Here is an 18521-nt window from a genome sequence, read left to right on the forward strand (position 1 = left end):
ATTGAATGTCAACTTATACAGGGCTAATCCTGCATAATCATCCCCTACGGGCCTTTACACGTGTGTCAGTGTCTGTGTCTGCCTCAACCCCCGCCTTAGCCTGTATGTTGATGTTTTGGTAGTGTCAGGACGTTTCTGGGTGAAGAGTAAGCGTGGTTATCTCAGCCAATCACAGCACCCCCAGTGTGCAAGTGACTTTACGTGTTGATATTAGCGAGTGGAAGAAGCTATCCTGAGTGGCTACGGTAGTGGACGTAGCATGAAGAAAGACACAACCAAAGTGAAACGAAATGTCAAACAGATAAAGCTTTTATTCTACATGAGGGAACTTGAAGAGCAGCACCGTATGAAGAGTGATGTGAGTTAGCTTTCTGCTAACCAGGTATGTGTCAAATACCAGGGATTAGCTTGTGCTAACATGCCAAGTCAGGTGCAGGAGGTTAGCTTGAATGTTGTGCTTACTAAAAAGTAACAAAACTCCTGCTGACCCTACCTTTGATGTATTTTTAAACAAACATGGGCTCACTTTTTTGATCATACGCACAGCTTTAACCACAGTGCAAAAACTGTTTCAATACAAACTTTTTTCTGCCACCTACTGGCCGGACATGGTACTACAGGTGTTTTGGTTAATTTTTTGTACCCTGTATACCTGGAAACACAAAAAAAGAAAGACCTTTCTCTTCTGAATCGGGCTCTACTCGTCCAAACACAGCCTCATTTTTCTTGATGGTTGGGTTTAATGTGCTTACAAATCCCCCAAAAAGTTTATAAATAGAGTCAGGAACTAAAATAGAAGTTGGCTTTGACATTAATGAGCCTGGAGGGTATGAAGCTCTGCAAAGTATCTACTGGAGCAGCAGAGATGGAACATGTAGTGTTTATATCTTACATTTCTCCAACCCCCCTGCCTGAATCCAGGCCCGTTATTCCTCTTTACACAGCAGGGCCGTAGAGGAAGGGTTAATCCTTTTTTATCGTCCCTCAGACAGACTCAGTGTGCGTCATTCCTTGACAGCAGAGCCCTTCTTCCCACAATAACTAAACCTGTAATCACAGTTTGTGTCAGGCTCTGTTTGATTAAGTTAATGTCACTGTGCTGTAATCTCTCCGTGGTGCAGATCAGTTCAGTCTGTACGGTCAGGGAGGCAACAGAGTGTACAGAGGGAACAGATCTCTGTGGACACCCCTAAATAATCCTGAGAAGGCGGACGAGTCTGTTTGGCATCGATTTCTAAAATGTGACAGAGTTACAACTTCTTCTCAAGTTACATGAAAATTACACAAGAGGGTCACCAGATTTGTTTTAAGAGAGTAGCATAAACTAACGCTAATCAATCAGGAACATTCCGTTCTGTTCCTTTGTGCTTTGGAGGTACATTCTAGAATGTTGGGTTCTAGAATGCCGAGATAGTTAGTGGATTCTAAGGCTGGGACGATATGCTTTTCTCCCAATTTTATGATTTCTGGGCTGCTGGTTCACTTTAAATTTTGATTCTTTGATATTTGAAATTCTTGTTTTTTTTAACACCAGATCTCAGAAAAAGTTGAATAATGATGATGATGGTGTCTACGGACTATATTTGAAGCCATATTCTCCCCCCAAAAAACGCAGATCATGGGAGTCATAGAAAAATATTCTGCCCTCTGCTGGTGAAAAGCTGTAACTTTTTTCCAAAACAGCTTATAAACAAAGACTAAAATGATGCATTTTGGTTTGAAAAAACAAAAATTCAGATTTAGATGTGAATTGAATATTTCTTCTATCCCCCGTAGATTCCCACCTGTCAGTCAAATAGGCCACACCCATTTTATCCTATACCTGCTGTAACCATAGTCTGTATATTGAGTGGACAGTGTGGCTCCACCATTTATAGATTTATTTGTAGTAGAGCAGATGAGGGATTCTGGGAGAATCTGAGTGGAGCCAGGTGACAAAAATAACAATTATTATTTTTCTTTCGAGAGTCTAATCACCTGACTCTACCTCCCTTTTACAATCCCTGAAAAAAATACACAAGAATAGCAGCTGGAAATCATCGTTAAACGTGACATAAAGCCTTGTTTTTAACCTTGTATAACTAATGAAAACAAAACTTTTCAGAAAAAAGAGGAATTGAATACAAGACAGCCAAATGATTTCTTCAAATCACCACAACAATCAGATGTGAGAAACATTTCTACGAGGTGTATTTCTTTTTTAAAGTTAGACCACAGCCCATCTGGAATGACTGGAAAGCTGGATTTTTTTAACCTATACTGCAGAAAGCCACCAGGGGGAGCAGTTTTTGTGGAGACCTCACTTTGATCCAAGCAAGCAGATGTTTTTTTTTTTTACAGTCTATGGCTGTAACCAGATGAGGTTTCATTTTTGAAATGGGGCTTTATGAGGACAGACCAAGGGGCATCATCCCATTAGCAGATGTGCTAAAAGTTGCTGTTTATCGAGAATCAGCATGAGGCTGGCTGCAGAAAGACCAGAAAAAATGTACACACCAAGCCAAAAATACCGCCTGGTTCAAAAAACAGCTTGAGTCTGATTCACTAATTTCACTATCAGCACACACGGTGCGGGGGTGAATTTTTTTCTAACTCGGCGGTTTAAGAGATATTAGGATTGTCTGGTTGTCCAATCAGAGACACAGCTCAGCTCACGTGACTGACAGGCGATCTATAGCTATAGAAGGGAAACTCAAAGCCTGTATCATATCAAATATGGCCAATGATTCACTATATTGGGAACAGACACGTGAGGTCGCAGAGACTAAATCCTTTATTTCATAAAGTCCATGGGGCAGACTCACTGATGGGCTCAGCCTCTAGTGGACACTCGTGGAACTGCAGGTTTTGAACTTCAGTGCTGTAGACTGCTCCCTGCTGTGTTTACATGTTCACTTACCCAGACAATGTGGGGGAAACTTTCAAGAGTGCATTGTGTGAGTACAAGGAGCTTTGGTTGCATTGTGTGTGTGTGTGTGTGTGTGTGTGTGTGTGTGTGTGTGTGTGTGTGTGTGTGTGTGTGTGTGTGTGTGACTCATTGCCCTCTAATCTGTTAAAGTGCCTGTCAGCTTGTGTTCCCCTCACCACTCTAAGCAGAGTTTCCCATTAGCAGAGTAGTGTCTGTGTAGCAGAGAGTAAGGTACAAGGTAACCTACATTATTCAGCACACACACACTATGCACACACTTTGTTTTCTCTCTGTTATCTGAAGTGGAGTCTGTAAGTCTGTTGGTTGCAGGGAGGACAGATTACAGACATACACACACACACACACACTCTCACAGGGAGTTCAAAGCTTTGATTTTCTCTGTAACCTGTAGATATCAGTAACTACCTGCTGATTCACAGTGGAAATGATTCTAACATGATCTGACACACAGCTTAGCTCTGTGTGTGTCTCTGTGTGTATATATTTAGTGTTACTGTCATCAGTCAGCTGTTATAGAAGAGGAGTAACATGTACCATCACTGCTAAATATAGACTGTTACTGATGTGTTTGTGTGTGTGCACTCACTCATGTTTACGTCCATAAATATCCTTTATTTACGAGAAAGACATTGTACAAGCCAAAACATTAGGGAGAGTAAAGGAATTAGACAGCTGTTACAAGTCACAGTTAAGGTGAGTTTAGGGTTACAGTTTCACTGTAAAACAACGTTGGTTGGTAGTTTAACCAACCAACGGGGGGTTGCAACACAGGGTTGCAGTTTCACAGTAAAATACAGCAACATTCCTAGCTACTTGAAGTTGCAGTTTCACATACCCTCTTTCCACCAGTGCTAGTTCAGTGCTAGTTAGGGATGGGAATTGATAGGATTTTGTCAAAACGGATGCCCTTATCGGTTCTGCTTATCGATCCGATTCTTAATCGATTCCCTTATCAATTCCTGTTGTGAATTTTCTTGGTACAAAAAGAAGCTTTACAGGTTTTCTGTGTCAACAACAATTAGTTGAGTTTATACTGTAAGTCAATAAAATGTAATTGGTCCCTGAGTCTGGATATTTCTGGGCATAATTATACAGAAACAGGTTAAAATTTCACACAATGTGACGTTGATGTACAGTGTTGTAATATATTAATAATTCAAGAAGGCCATCTAGTGTCTCAAAGTGGTTATAGCAATGGTTTAAGTTGTTTGGAAGCTTTCTGTAGTTATGACGTCAGCCATGAGCCTTTCAATTGACTGTTAGCTTTTGACATTTCAAATTCTCAGTATTTTTTACAAAGAGTTGATGTGATATGTTTCTGTGATGAAAGTTGAAATTCTATTCTGGAGCTGAAGTTATACTGATGTATGCTAACTGCTAGCATATTAATGCAGTTTCCCATATACGTTAGCATCAAGCTTGTGCTTTTTTGTTATTTTGGTAAATAAGTTGATTTATACTATTTCGAATGTACTGAATATGAATCTCCTGAGAGAGAGTAATGTACATTTCAGTATGAAGTCAGTTCTTCAGTAAAACTTCAAGCTGAAAACCCTGAATCAGAGTTTTCTTGGAAAACGTTATCTAACTGCTAAGCTAAGATAGCTGCAGCTAGTCGACGTAAGCCCAGGCGACTCTGGCACAATGTAAAGAATTGATAAGGGAATTGTTAAGCACAAAGGCAAACGATATCAATGGATTGAAACATTTCTTATCGATTCTAAACAGGAACCGGTTTTAGATTCCCATCCCTAGTGCTTGTGCTATTGCTTTGTTGGTTTTCATCAAGTTCTTCTTAAGAACCGGTTTGGTTTTCAAATTACAAGGAGCCAAGTTGGAACCACATCATTGCGTCACTGTAAAAGTGTCAGTACATCAGTACTTGGGCAGAGGACGGCAAGTAAGTTGGGGCTGAGAGTGCTAAAAAAATAAGCAGAGGAGAAATGTGAACGCACGCACAAAGCGCAGAAATGAAATCCTGTCATGTAAACAAGGTAAATAACACAGGGCTGTTTAGTCTGTTAAATGAAATGATGAGGCACAGACCTGATCTATAGGAGACAATGCACTGCTGCTTCAATTTCGTCTCCAGTTCAAGTTATGAATGACAAAACGGCAACAAAACAGAAGATGACATGCTCAGCAGCTTTCCTTTTGAGAATGACTGTTTTTCACCGCTAATTGTAGGTCATGGTAACCCACAGTAGCCCCCGGCCCCTGACGTAGTCGGTGCTTCACTCTGGCCTAGCAAAGAGTTGGTGCTTGCTAAGCACCAGTTTTGATCATCTGGAGCCAGTGCTTTGTCTGTGAAAACACACAGAACCAGTGCCAAGTGACTGGAACTACCACTAGCACCAGTTCAGGCAAAAAGGGCCTAAAGTAACAGTAAAAAAGGAAAACATTAGCATCCTTAGCCACATGTGGTCATAGTTCCACAGTTACAAACAAAACAAAAACATGAGCATCCTGAGCCACATGAAGTTACTTTATCTCACTAAATATCAGCATCCTCCATCACATGAGGTTGCAGTTTCACGGTGAAATCCTCAGTCACATTTGGTTGATGCCTCACAGTTTATGTATTTTGTTTTCTTAGATGTGTTCAAGGCATCTCAGCTCCAGCGAAAGCAGTAAAAGCTGTGTGTGAGTGCAGCTACTCACTGTCTCCTCCAGAGGGCACCACAACCTAATTTCTCTTGACTCTGGATCTAAAACCCACATTTCTTTCTCTTTACATCGCTCCCTCCTTCTTTCTCCTCCCAGCCCACAGCCTCTCCTCGCCCCCTCCCCCTCCTCCCCCGTCACTCCCCCGTCAGGAGGAGGTGAGTGTTTTTCGCCTGGAGACATACCTGACGGAACCGAGGCGTCCAGAGACCAGGAGGCTGCGCTCCTTCTCCTCTCCTCCTGACCCTGGACCACGCTCCTCCTCTTCCTCCACGTCCTCTTCCTCCTCCTGCTGCCTCCAACCATCTTTGGCTCCACCTCTTCCTGTCAGCAGGCTGGTGAGTGAGGAGTCGGTCATACACATTGAGTTAATGAGGAAAGAGTCTGTCCGGACCTGGGTTTTTTTTATTTATATTCCTTGATAAGACAACGTAGCGCCCTCCAGTGTGGTTCTAATGAACTGTGTAACAACTGACCCTGGTCTCCCCTATTCTGATCACATGAAAGATTGATGTTTGAGGACTTTTAAGAACTGGCAAAATATCTGTGCACCTGTGTCCACTTATTAAACATCAGTTCATGATGTGCCGGAAACAATCCTATGGTGTATGCCTCCTGCCCCCTGGTGGATAATCTGTGCATTGCATGTTACAGGTTGCAAACAGACAAACAAAATCCCTGAATCAGCAGCATTTAAAGAAAAAAAAACCTCACCTCTTCTCCTCTTTGTTAATTATTGATGATCTACTCAGCAGTAATGTAGTGTTTTGCTGATGCATCAAACTCAGAAATGTCCAACATCTGCTTGAGTCATCATTACCTCAGCATTAAAACTGAACCCGATACAGTTTGCAGTAACTGAGTCAATGAATAATGAATTTTTAAAGAGTTTATTTCCAACAGTATTAGCGGAAAATAGTATAAAACACTCACCGCCTGATCTCTCTGAGCCCCGGCTTTCTTCGGCGCCGATCGGCTGCTGTCGGTCCCCTCGGCACAGATTCACCGACACGATAAAGCAGCGTTAAGTTCACGGGGGTAACGAGGGCTACACCGGAAATGGCGCTTTCAAAGTAAGACAGAAAATAACAAATTTGAAGAGTTGCCGCGTAAATAAAAGCAAAAAGGTTAAAATGTGTGGATTAATCTAAAGTTAGGTGACATTTGGGACTTAAAACAGCAGCATCTGTCTGATGATTTAAATCTTTCAGTGCTAAATAGCCTTGAGTACCAATAACTTAATAATAATAATGTACTAATTCACAAGTAAGTGTTTTGAAAGATCTAGTTTTAATATAGTATGTTGACCACTGTTTGATTGAATTCTTTTGATTGGAAAAAAATGTGTAATAAGTGTTAAAATGTGTTTAAAAAGTGTTGATTATTATATTTCTTAAATTTTACTTGGGCAATTGTTATTTATTTGCTGTCCATAATATTTTTCTTGATGGGACGGACCATAATACTTAATATTTTCCTCACTTTTATAAATACGTTTTACTGTAATGAAAATTTTGGCACGTGTATTATATACTGTGATGCTTTTGTTTTGAAAGCCTGTACCGGAAACGCAGCTCCTTAGCACCGTTAGCTTTTCAGCTGCCGCTCGCTACTCCGGTGCTCGCAGCTGCTGTTAACCTGAAACTGAGCGGCGGACAGCGGCGATCTTTACCGACTGAGGACGACTGTTTGCCGGCAGCTTAGGTCCTTGCATCCGGGCAGCGATGTAAGATGGAGCCGTGAGGATTTGAGAGATCCTCCGCTAAAAACCTTCGAATCGACTTCGCAGATAGAGAGACATTAATAACGGCGAGTTAATGAACGGTGACTGTCAGGTAGGTGCTAACGGTAGCTAACGGCACATAGCAACACTTCATCAGGGATGTCGATGCTCTGAATGTGGGATTTTATCACAGGGGTCTTCATCACTTGGCTGTGGTAATATTCATGAGGCTGACAGTCCTCTGCTGAGAATAAAAACATGTTGATGTAAATTAACAGCTGCTGTCACAGTTTAATACATAACATGAGACCTGATTATCCGATTACCAAATGATTCAGAACAACAGGCTTTATAACATCACTTAAACAGCTTCTAACCTGAATTAAAACCCTCCAACCACAACCAGACTGCTTTAAAATGATTCTTTCAATGTTAAATTTTACCCCTTAATGTGGTACAGTGAAGGATGCTCTGAGATCCAGATTTATTTACAGTGACACAGATTCCTTTTTAGGCACTTTAATGAGCTTTGACTTGGGTGTCAACCCTTTGTTACGGTTATTATTCACTTTTACCTTGGATTATGTGATAAAGTCCTTGGATATATTACTTTAGACGTTTTTCTCCCCCATTTAACACATTAAATCATATTTTTCAGAGCTGATCTGTGACAAACAAGGTTTAAATACAGAGAAAATAATATTTTTTACACTCTTTAATTCAACTGTTAAACACCTAAAACCCTGTGATGCCTCAATTCAGTTTGAATTTCTAGTTTCTGTTTGAGTCCGACTAAAAGACCGAACAAAATGAATTGTGTCACTAGAATAAATTACAATTTTGTGTGATTTCATTAGATGCTAGTACATTAGGATGCTAGTTCATAAAAATGTGAATCCAGATTTATCTTCGAGTCTCTCTGCAAGAGTAGGATAAATAAGCTGAGTTTTTTTTTAATAGAGATTGTTTTTTCAACTTCCTTTGCAGGTTTAGGAAACAGCCACAGTTTTTGGTAGTACTTTCTTCTGGTCTAAATATAATGTCTCCAAATTAAGCTCAGATTTGTGGTAGTTGTTATTTTTCCCACACTGCAGATAAAGCTGGTTGAGTAATTTGGAAATGTCTCCAGCAGAGGGCACTTTGACCTCATTGTTAACAACACTGACAAACTGCCAACACAGGTGTGAAAGGCTTGAACACTTTCACACTTCTGGATTGTTTCAGCTCATGTGCCGCAGGTTCAGGCAGGTGAGCCTCTCTTAAGTTTGTCTGACATCAGGGGAACAAAGGGTTGAAGACTGCAGGTGCTACATTCTCTATTTATGGATATCTGATTGACGATGTGTGTGTATATGTGTGTGTGTTGTTGTCCTTCACAGGTGGAGGCTGCAGACGGCATGTCGGAGCAGCCAGACGCAGACGATGCCGGTAAGTCTCCAGACACACACACACACACACACAGGCGGACAGACTGACCTTCATCAGTCTGAGGTTCTAAAAACAGACTGAGATCATAATCCAGCAGCCACTAGTATTACAATGAAAATGCAGAGGATTATGGGTAAAAAGAGAGAGCGCTGGCACAGAAAAGTTACTGAGGGACACTTCACACACTAATCATAGTCGCAAATAGCAACATAAACAAGGTTAAAGGAGGACGATAAAGGGAGACTGCAAAAAGTGAAAAAAAAACAGAAAGCAGTGTCTTTGCAGGTTTGTTTTTGTTATTTTTAAAAGATTTTAGAGTTAAAAGTGGAAAAAAACACCAGAAAGTAAAGCTTCTTACTCTGTTTTACTGCTGTTTTTATTAACAGCCCACTTCCTTCACTAAATTTTATGTAACCTTTTATCCAAAAAGTAAAAGTGGAGGTTTGATGATGTGTACGGAGGCCTGCGGGGGTCAAAAAAGTTGTTTTTACTCTGGGTTAAGCGTATTTAAGATGTTAAACCTAGGGCAGAGGGGGAAGCTGTGTGTGGATTAGGCATTGACCAATACAAACACACACACACTCTGTGGTTAATACTCTTATGTTAGCTCACACTTCATGAATCAGCAATATTTTTGTCTGAACACACAGGAAGTGATGTCATTTAGCTACATAGAGAGGCTCAGACTGAGCGCCATCACTTGGTTTATTACCGTAATGACCTGAATAGAGTATTTGGGGGTGTGATGTCGTGATGCTGATGAAGGCGATGGTAATAAAAATGTGTATGTGTGTGTTTTCAGCCACAGAGGAGTCGGAGAGAGACATCTACATGCGCTTCATGAAGTGTCACAAATGCTACGACATCATCCCCACCAGCTCCAAACTGGTGGTGTTCGACACCACGCTGCAGGTGACACAGACGGGGATATCTGTCTCACACACAGTTGTCCTTCTCTTCTATGTCCGTACTCTGTGTTCCCTGAATGCACCGTCCCATGACTCTTGTTTGTGTTTCAGGTGAAGAAAGCGTTCTTCGCTCTCGTGGCGAACGGAGTGAGGGCTGCTCCTCTGTGGGAGAGCAAGAAACAGAGCTTTGTAGGTGAGTGTGACTGTGTGTGTGTGTGTTTGTGTGTCATCCTTTCATCCCATCTTCTCCCCAGGGTGAACATCACAAACACTCAGTGAGGATGACTATATTTAGCTCTCTCTTTGCCTCTCTTTCGCTCTGTTTCAGGAATGCTGACGATCACAGACTTCATCAACATCCTGACCAGATACTATAAGTCCCCCATGGTAACACACACACACACACACACACACACACACACACACACACACACACACACACACACACAGAGTCAGTGGACAGATATACTTCTGGGCCTGTATTCACAAAGCTTCTCAGAGTCCTTTCAGAGAGCTCCTAACTCAGCCTAAAAATTCAAGCAAGGAGTCTTAACTTAAGAGTGATTCAGTAAGCTTTTGAGAGCAGCTCTGAGCTAGGAGGAGACAGAAACTTTGATCTTAGTGAGGAGGTGTGGTTGACGCAGTCTCCTAAAAGCTGCGACAGGTTGATACAAAAGGGGAAAAGATGGGGGAAAAATGCTCCGTGCTCCTAATCACGAATGGGCAGGAAAACCAACGGATCACATAACTCAGACTGTGTTAAGAAATGTGCAATCGTGACATTAATTTATATCAAGCTGATAAAACTCAGCTAAATTAATAGTGACACAGCTTCAAAATGTTTAAACGTACCTTATTCACACACCCATTATATTATATTGATTTGCTTATTGACCCGTTTACTGTCCATGCTGCTCATGTTACTACTCAATGTGTTTGGTTTTAATAGTGGACGTAGACTCAGCTGTCAGCACTTCCTGTCAATGCTGCCGTCCTTTTAAAAAGTGTTTTAGTTTGGCAAACAACCAAAACAACAAGCAACATAGATAATAAAAGAACTAGACAGAGGAGTCTGCTGTTGGCTCAGCTTATGGAGGAGAATAAAGGAGTGTTAAGAGGGAACTTGGGTCTAGCGATGTTAGGGATCTTAAACAGTTTTGTGGGCTACCACTTGGGGTATAACATCAGTTTCTCTGATATTAATGTCTGTATGAGTGTTATAGAATTTAATCTGCTCATTAACCGGACTGTCTCAGGTGGCAGAAACTGTGTTTAGCGTGTTGGGAAAGTCTAACACCAATATCGGCGTTCACTCTTAGGCTTCTTAAAAGTCCTCCTCCCTCCTCCTGACAGTTTTTCACCTTAGGAGCTCTCTTAAGGCTTAAAACGCTTTGTGAATAACTTTTATCTTGCAAAGGGAAAATTCTCGCAAAAATCTCAGAATCAGAGGAATTCTAAGATTTTTCTAAGAATGACGTCAGTAAGAGCTACTTTTAGCCTTAGGGTGCTTTGTGAATATGGGTTCTGATTTGTTAAACACCTCTTTATGGTTACTCTACATTTGCTACGTCCCGTTACCGTCACTTCTTTCTGTTAGCATTAGCATCACGCTTCACTGAGACCCCTAACTGTGTCTTTGTCTTTTTCAGGTCCAGATCTACGAGCTGGAGGAACACAAAATCGAGACGTGGAGAGGTAATAAGAAAAAGTGTATACTTTTAAACCTTGAAGTATCACTGAAAATTCCAGACAACACCTCACAGGACACAGGAGTTGTTGGTCTACTGCTGGCTCTAAAGTTACATTTTTTTGTAGTTTTAAATAACGAGTTGAGTCAACTTTTGTTCTCGTTGGCAGAGCTGTATCTTCAGGAGACTTTCAAACCTCTGGTCCACATCTCACCTGATGCCAGGTAGGTGTGTGTGTGAGAGAGACAGATGTATTTAGACTCTTCACTGAATTATTTATAAGGTGCTGAGAATACGCTGAGGAGAGAAAACAAAGAAGTGGAAGTCTTGAATTTCCCGTCTCTCCTCCTCTTCAGTATATTTGAAGCTGTGTACTCGCTGATCAAGAATAAGATCCACCGTCTTCCTGTGATCGATCCGGTCAGCGGGAACGCTCTCTACATCCTGACGCATAAGAGGATCCTCAAGTTCCTGCAGCTCTTTGTACGTCCACACATCTCACAAGTTCAAATGGTATTAAACAGATAATTAATGAGAAAATTTTCAAGAGGTTCACGAGATGTGTTCAATCTGTGACATCACAGATTGATGAGGGATTTTATCAGAGCAATACAAAGTAAGACTAACCAATCAGATGTGTTCATTTCTGTTCTTCAATCTTTGTAGGAACATTCCGGAATGTTGGTGCTGAGTGTCTGAGTGCTTTGAAGTGTCTTAAAGAGACAGTACCCGAAATGTAGCATAAGGAGACAACTAGCTAACCTTCACTGTTGTAGTACCAGGTTGAAAACAGATGTTTAAATGGTAGTCAACAGATAACTATTGAGATATTTTCGAGAGGTTCACAAGATTTGTTCAATCTGTGACATCACAGATTGGTGAAGGATTTTAATGGATTAATATAAAGTAAGACTAACCAATCAGATGCATTCATTTCTGTATTTTGATCTATGGAGGAGCATTCCAGAATGTTGGTGCAGTGTCTGAATGCTTTGAAGTTTCTTAAAGAGACAGTAGCTACAATTTAGCATAATGGGACAACTAGCTTACCTTCACTCTTGTAGTGCCAGGTTGTAAACAAACTTATTTTTGCTGTAACATTCAAACATTTGGCTCTATAGAGACTGACTCACAGCTGGGGAGAGCCTCTAGTGGACACTCGGGGAACTGCAGTTGTAGCTTTAATTTTTTATATCCTGTGTTTCAGGTGTGTGAGATGCCCATGCCAGCCTTCATGAAGCAGACTCTGGAGGAGCTCGGCGTGGGGACATACTCCAACATCGCTTACATCCACCCTGACACACCGCTCATCACTGCGCTCTCCGTCTTCACTCACCGCCGCGTCTCTGCCTTGCCCGTCGTCGACCACAACGGTAACCATCAACACATCAAATAAAGAAATAAATAACTGGCATATGTCAGTGGATGAAGCTGCATGAACTCATTGTTGCGTTGTGTGTCTGCAGGTAAAGTGGTGGATATCTACTCCAAGTTTGACGTCATTGTGAGTAAATCTTCATACATAAGCGTGATGCGTTCCCTGTCTGGAGCAGCAGAGGAGATCAGTGCGTTCTCTGTGTGTGCAGAACCTGGCAGCTGAGAAGACGTACAACAACCTGGATTTGACGGTGACTCAGGCGCTCAGGCACAGATCGCAGTACTTTGAGGGGGTCATGAAGTGCAATAAACTGGAGACTCTGGGGACCATCGTGGACCGCATCGTGAAGGCAGAGGTAAAGTCCAAGGCCTTCGAAATCAATACGTCTTCAGTCTGCGGTATGGTACACGGAACAGAGACTTGAATTAACCACGTCTGGGATTTTCTTCCTGACCAGACCATGCACTTACTCTTCTCTGAGTGCAGATGTGAATTTTTCATGACACAGCTGAGGGAAAAGGAGGAAAGTTGAGCCAGAGGTCACCAAGTTCATGTTCATCCAGCCTTATACAGGAGATTATCTTTGACCGTTCTGATAAATGTTTGATAAAATATGACAGGGGAGATGTTGGGTTGGCTGAGCAATTAAAGCTTCACCCCTCCGTCTCAGCCTTCTCCTCCCCTTTTCAGCTGTCCTATCAGTAAGGACAGAAATATGTAATTACTGTGTGTGTTTGCAGGTTCACAGGCTGGTTGTGGTTGACGAGGAGTCTCGTATCGTTGGCATCGTCTCTCTGTCAGACATCCTGCAGGCACTCATTCTCACCCCTGCAGGTACTGTCCAATATCATAACCCATCGTGCTCCATTTTCCTGTCTATACTGAATTTAACTCAGGTTTGTTTGAGTTAGTATGTGGTAAAGAGGTGGGTCTTAAGTCAGCCATGCCCTTATAAAGGGATTATCAGTCTACATCATCATAAAGCTGCACACGCTTCTTGACCGCAGAAGCAGCATTTAGCTTCATTCATTCAGATGAGTTAGCATTTTTTAAACACTAAATTTAACCTGTATTAGCATAAAAATGTACGGTTGTTCTGTGATCAGTTTTTAGAAACAATACTATACAACAGAGGCAACGTCTATCAAGTTTGGAAGGCCACAGAGCAAAACCTGTGTTTTGAAGTTAATAGCAACCATGCTAACTGGTGACTCTCAGCCGACAGCATCAGTGATGAGGCTCCGCCATTTATCATTGTACGGTTTTGAAGCCAAAATTCCCCCGTCACAGGCGCAGCCATTGTAGCAGTTTGGAGCCAGAGTCTGCGCAGTAGAGACGATGAGGGATTCTGGGAGAATCTGAGTGGAGCTGGGTGACAAAAATAATAATTGTTTTTTTTCTTTTGAGACTCTAATCACTTCCTGACTCTACCTCCCGACATATTTTACAATCCCCGAAAAAAAATACACGAGAACAGCAGCTGTCAATCATCGTTAAACGTTACGTAAAGCCTCATTTTTAACCTTGTATAACTAATGAAAACAAAACTTTTCAGAAAAAAAAGAGGACTTGAATACAAGGCAGCCAAATAATATCTTCAAATCACCACAACAATCTGACGTGACAAACATTTCTACGAGGTGTAATAATTTTTTAAAGTTTGACCACAGCCCATCTGGAATGGCTGGAAAGCCAGATTTTTTAACCTATACTGCAGCCAGCCACCAGGGGGAGCAGTTTTTGTGGAGACCTCACTTGGAGCTGAGCAAGCAGACGTCCATTTTTTTTACAGCCTATGTGTTTAACGGTTGAGAGTCACTAGTTAACAGGGTCACACTTTACACTGAAACACCAGCGAAGTCTGCGGGTAAACAATTAACTCTGGACGTAGTTTTCTGGTTCTTTTATTATGAACTGGGTCCCTCTATATGGGCAGAACTCATTAGTTTGACTACATGTTGTGAAAAATCACTGCGCCAAGGGAAGTAAACGTTTATTTTTGGAATAGAAATCGACTTTTTTGGCTTGGTGCGTTTGTGGTTTCTGGTGTTTCTTCAGGGGAATCTCAAAGAACTGCTGTTTTTAGCACTTCCCCATAGGCTTTGTATTTTTAGAAAGGAAGTTGCCGCTTATCCATGACATCATGTTGTTATATATTTATAATGATTTCAATTTGCAAAACGCATTCATCTATAAACCATCCATCTGTCTGCAGGTCTAGGCAGGAAAGAGTCTCTTCCCTCTCAGCCAACACCTTTAGATCTAACAGAACCAGAGACTGCTTTCAAACCTGACCAGATCCAGGAGCAAGACCAGAATCAGGACAAAGAACAAGACCAGGACCAGGAGCAGGAGACAGAACAAGAACAGCACGAGGAACAACAGAATGACGAGGACCAAGAGGGTGAAAAAACAGAGACAGATGCAGTGATTGGCTGTGTGGACGCTGAGAGTGCTGAGAGCTGCCAGCAGGGGGAGACAGAGATACAGGAAGAGAGTGAGACAGCAGAGAGACAAACGGAAGGGGAGACAGGTGAGACAGAGGGAGAAGAGAGGGAAGAGGAGGAAGAAGGGGAGGGAAGTACAGTAAGGGAGGAAGAGGATGCAGTGGGAGTTGAAGAGGAGAAAGAGGAGGAAGTAAAGGAGGACGGAGGAACAGTGGAGAAAGAAGAAGAGGCTGCAAAAGAAGAAGAAAAGGAAGAAGAGAAAGATGAGGAGGGGGAGGAGACGGTGAAGGATGAAGAGGAGACTGTTGGACAGGAAGAGGAGGAGAAGACAGAGGAAAAAGAGGGAGGAGTGGAGGAGTCAGCAGCAGAAGGAGGTGGGGAGGAGGAGGAGGAAGGAGGTGGGGAAGCCAAGGAAGAAAGTGAGGAAGGTGAAGCGGCGTGACATCATCCTGCATCCTACAGAACTTTACCGCATCTTGGGATGCTCAAGTCTCGCTGCTCACCACAGAAGAAGAGACTGACAGGGGGCGGAGTCAAAGAGATTACTGGACAGTGGTTGAGCTGTGATTGGGCAGCTGCACTGAAGGTGGGAAGGGCAAGTTGGTGATTGACATTGACTGGAGCCAATCAGGTACCTTTAATTATTTCAAAACACTTGGGTTAGGTCTATGATTCATCAACTAAAGTTTATTGAAGATTTAAAAAATAATGACTATATAATAAAATCAGGTGAATCCGTCACCTTAGATTTTCTATTTTTTTGGTATTAATCAGCAAATCTTCAGACAGCGTAAGTTGCCATAGGGGGAAATTAAAACTAGAGAGAAGAATATTCTCTAAGTCCAAATGCACTGAATACTACATTTCCCACAATGCACCTTTATCAGATAAAAACGCATAAATCATCTCAGAGTGACAGCTAACAGTGCAGCTAGCTTCATTTAAATTAGCTGATTGTTCTCTGTCCTAATGCTGCTAATGCTAATCCACCATTCCTCTTTCCTCCTCCTCCACAATAAAAGACTAGTGGAGAAACAGGCTGGCTTTTATTTTGAAGCAGCCCTGAGAACCCTGTTATTAAAACTTCCAGCAGTGACCACTAGGTGACACCAAATTAACCTGGGCTTCAACCTTAATTAAACAACTTCAAAGCGCCAAGTTGAACAATAACAGCTGAGATTTCAAAATAAAAGTGAAAAAGTGAAAAAGACAATGATGAAGCTGATGTTTTGGGAGTAAGTTTGCAGTATTACAAAAAAAAGTAACTTTTTGGCATTAGAGTAATGTTAAAAAAACACCGAAAGGTTTATTTTGAGGCTGTTGCTGTTTTTCAGAATAAACTCAGGTTCTTCCAGCATCGTCAGAGCCCTGATGTGATGCTGAGATGGTTAAAGGTTAAGTATTCAGTTAATCACAGACTAACCATCGCCTAAATGAGACTTTATCTCATCATTTTGTGACTACATTTTCAGAAATATCAAACTTTTCTCTTTGAATGTGGCTCTAATGGTCCAGAAGAAGAGTTTATCTACTGAACACAAAGACATGAAGCCGAAGCAAAAGCATAAAAATTGATCACTTCTCAGAGACAGATTTCAAGAGTGAACTTTTTCAGAAACTTTATTTATTATGAAACTATCCTTTATTTTTCCTTTGACTCTGCACTGACAATAGAGCCTTCTTTAATATCAGCAAGAGGCGGGTCATGGTGCCTTTGATCTCAGTCTCTGATTGGTCGATAGAGATTTTAGTTAATATATACTGACTATAGTTTATATTCAAAATAAATCTGAAACACTATTTATGTGCTGTACCTGAGATTATAATGATTCTGATATATAACAATGTGACCCACTGCATATGTAAAGATTGTATCGTTTTATAGAGATATAAAGTCTGCTTTCTTATTTTAAATGACTGTACAAAGATAGATTTTATTGTTAAATTAATGTATTTATAGTTTTTAGGTGTGTTTAAAAATGATTCACATGAGATTTTCTATTTCACAGTCTGACTGTAAGGGGCGCTCACAGTTTGGAGCATTGGTGGTCGGGTTTTTGATGATAGGTCAAATTAAATGTTACGTTAAAGAGCTTGAACCTTATCACCTGCAGGATGTACCTGTGAGGGTGGAGCAGGATGAGGTCTGTAAGCCAATTCAAATCAATACAACTTATAAAACCGACCAAGGACAATTTGTACGGCGCAACTTGAACACACAGTCTATGCTTCTCTAACAAATGTCTTATTTCCAAATAGACTAAAAACAATGCTAGCTCTTCCAACAGGCTAAATACAATGTTATATCAACAGTAGGCTAACTACAGCCTATGCTTCTCTTACCAACCAACAGTGAGTTGTCTTCTTGGAAAACATACATGATAGCTTCTCATAAACACTAGAGTCAGTATTAGCAGGCAGATCAGCACCCGTTTTAACATCTTCAGCTCTAGAGGACGAATGTCAGCTTCATTGCTAGCTTAGTAGCAAAAGCAGCCTCTAGCTAAGTTTGAACTTTAGCTTGTTTAACAGGCCAAAATCTGCCATTTTTAAAGGACCAATGACAGTTTTCCTGTCTACTCAAATTACTGTTAGCTTAGCCTCTATATCATAGCATAGCATTGTTTCTCTGGCTTTCCCTCATAAGCCAGCCTATCCAGCTAACTTGCTTATATAACTCATAGCTTCTCTACGAGGTTAACATTGTTGTTAGCTTCTCCATTTTTCCACATGAAAGTTGTTTTGGCACAAAGGCTAACATAGAATTAGCCTTTTAGAAGGATTAACACTGAGGTGAAAAAAACTTTCAAGCCAACATCAAAGCTAGCACCTCCTGCTAACACTGTTAGCTTCAAAGGCAGGCTAACAACTCTTAAGCCAAGTCAAGATTTCCAACAGGTATCCCTCTACAAGAATAAAGAGTTATCTTACTATTGGCTATTCATTCAAACAGAGAAACTTGATCAGAAAAGTGTTTCATGAAAATAGTCATTACAGATAAAATTCTGAGGTCTGTAATTTGCAGAATTAAACTTTCAGGATTCAACTTCGAGCACCTAAAGGAGCTCGGACCTCTCAGAGGTCAGTCTGATTTTGGCTCGGTAAAATTCAGCTGACAATCGATGTTTCCAAACTGAACTGTGCGACCTTTAAATCACCTGTTTGTATCAGGTGATGCGTCAGTGTCACTCTGCCTGTTTTTATAAATGTACTGTATTTGTTCTGTTGTTAAAACAAAGAAATAAAAGTCTCTTTCTTCTAACACGTCATGTTTGAGCTTGTTTTCCTTCAGCTGTGATATTGAACTGCAGGTGATTGAGTTGTATCTTCAGGATCATTTATATAACATAATCATA

General features: G+C 41.2%; 1 protein-coding gene across 4 annotated transcripts in view; it reads left to right on the forward strand.

Annotated features, from left to right (window-relative positions):
- LOC141807280 (5'-AMP-activated protein kinase subunit gamma-1-like) overlaps positions 1-18398 on the forward strand; it is a 34135-nt gene extending 15737 nt beyond the window's left edge. For 2 of the 4 annotated variants that reach the window (XM_074693169.1, XM_074693170.1), the window contains exons 5-17: positions 5693-5931; positions 8696-8744; positions 9547-9656; positions 9764-9845; positions 9981-10039; positions 11302-11347; positions 11510-11564; positions 11697-11823; positions 12548-12713; positions 12807-12844; positions 12927-13073; positions 13459-13552; positions 14934-18397. In XM_074693169.1, the coding sequence (XP_074549270.1) occupies positions 5693-5931; positions 8696-8744; positions 9547-9656; positions 9764-9845; positions 9981-10039; positions 11302-11347; positions 11510-11564; positions 11697-11823; positions 12548-12713; positions 12807-12844; positions 12927-13073; positions 13459-13552; positions 14934-15607 (1886 nt within the window). In that variant the 3' untranslated portion in view covers positions 15608-18397. Of the gene's footprint in view, positions 1-5692; positions 5932-7209; positions 7429-8695; positions 8745-9546; positions 9657-9763; positions 9846-9980; positions 10040-11301; positions 11348-11509; positions 11565-11696; positions 11824-12547; positions 12714-12806; positions 12845-12926; positions 13074-13458; positions 13553-14933 lie in introns of those variants that run through there. The other 2 variants (XM_074693168.1, XM_074693171.1) reach the window with 2 other exon arrangements.
- Positions 18399-18521: the final 123 nt, after the last annotated feature.

This window comes from Halichoeres trimaculatus, unplaced genomic scaffold (genome assembly GCF_033239565.1).
Source record: "Halichoeres trimaculatus isolate MK-OKI-2021-1 unplaced genomic scaffold, fHalTri1.1 fHalTri1_scaffold_18, whole genome shotgun sequence".
Taxonomy (NCBI): domain Eukaryota; kingdom Metazoa; phylum Chordata; class Actinopteri; order Labriformes; family Labridae; genus Halichoeres; species Halichoeres trimaculatus.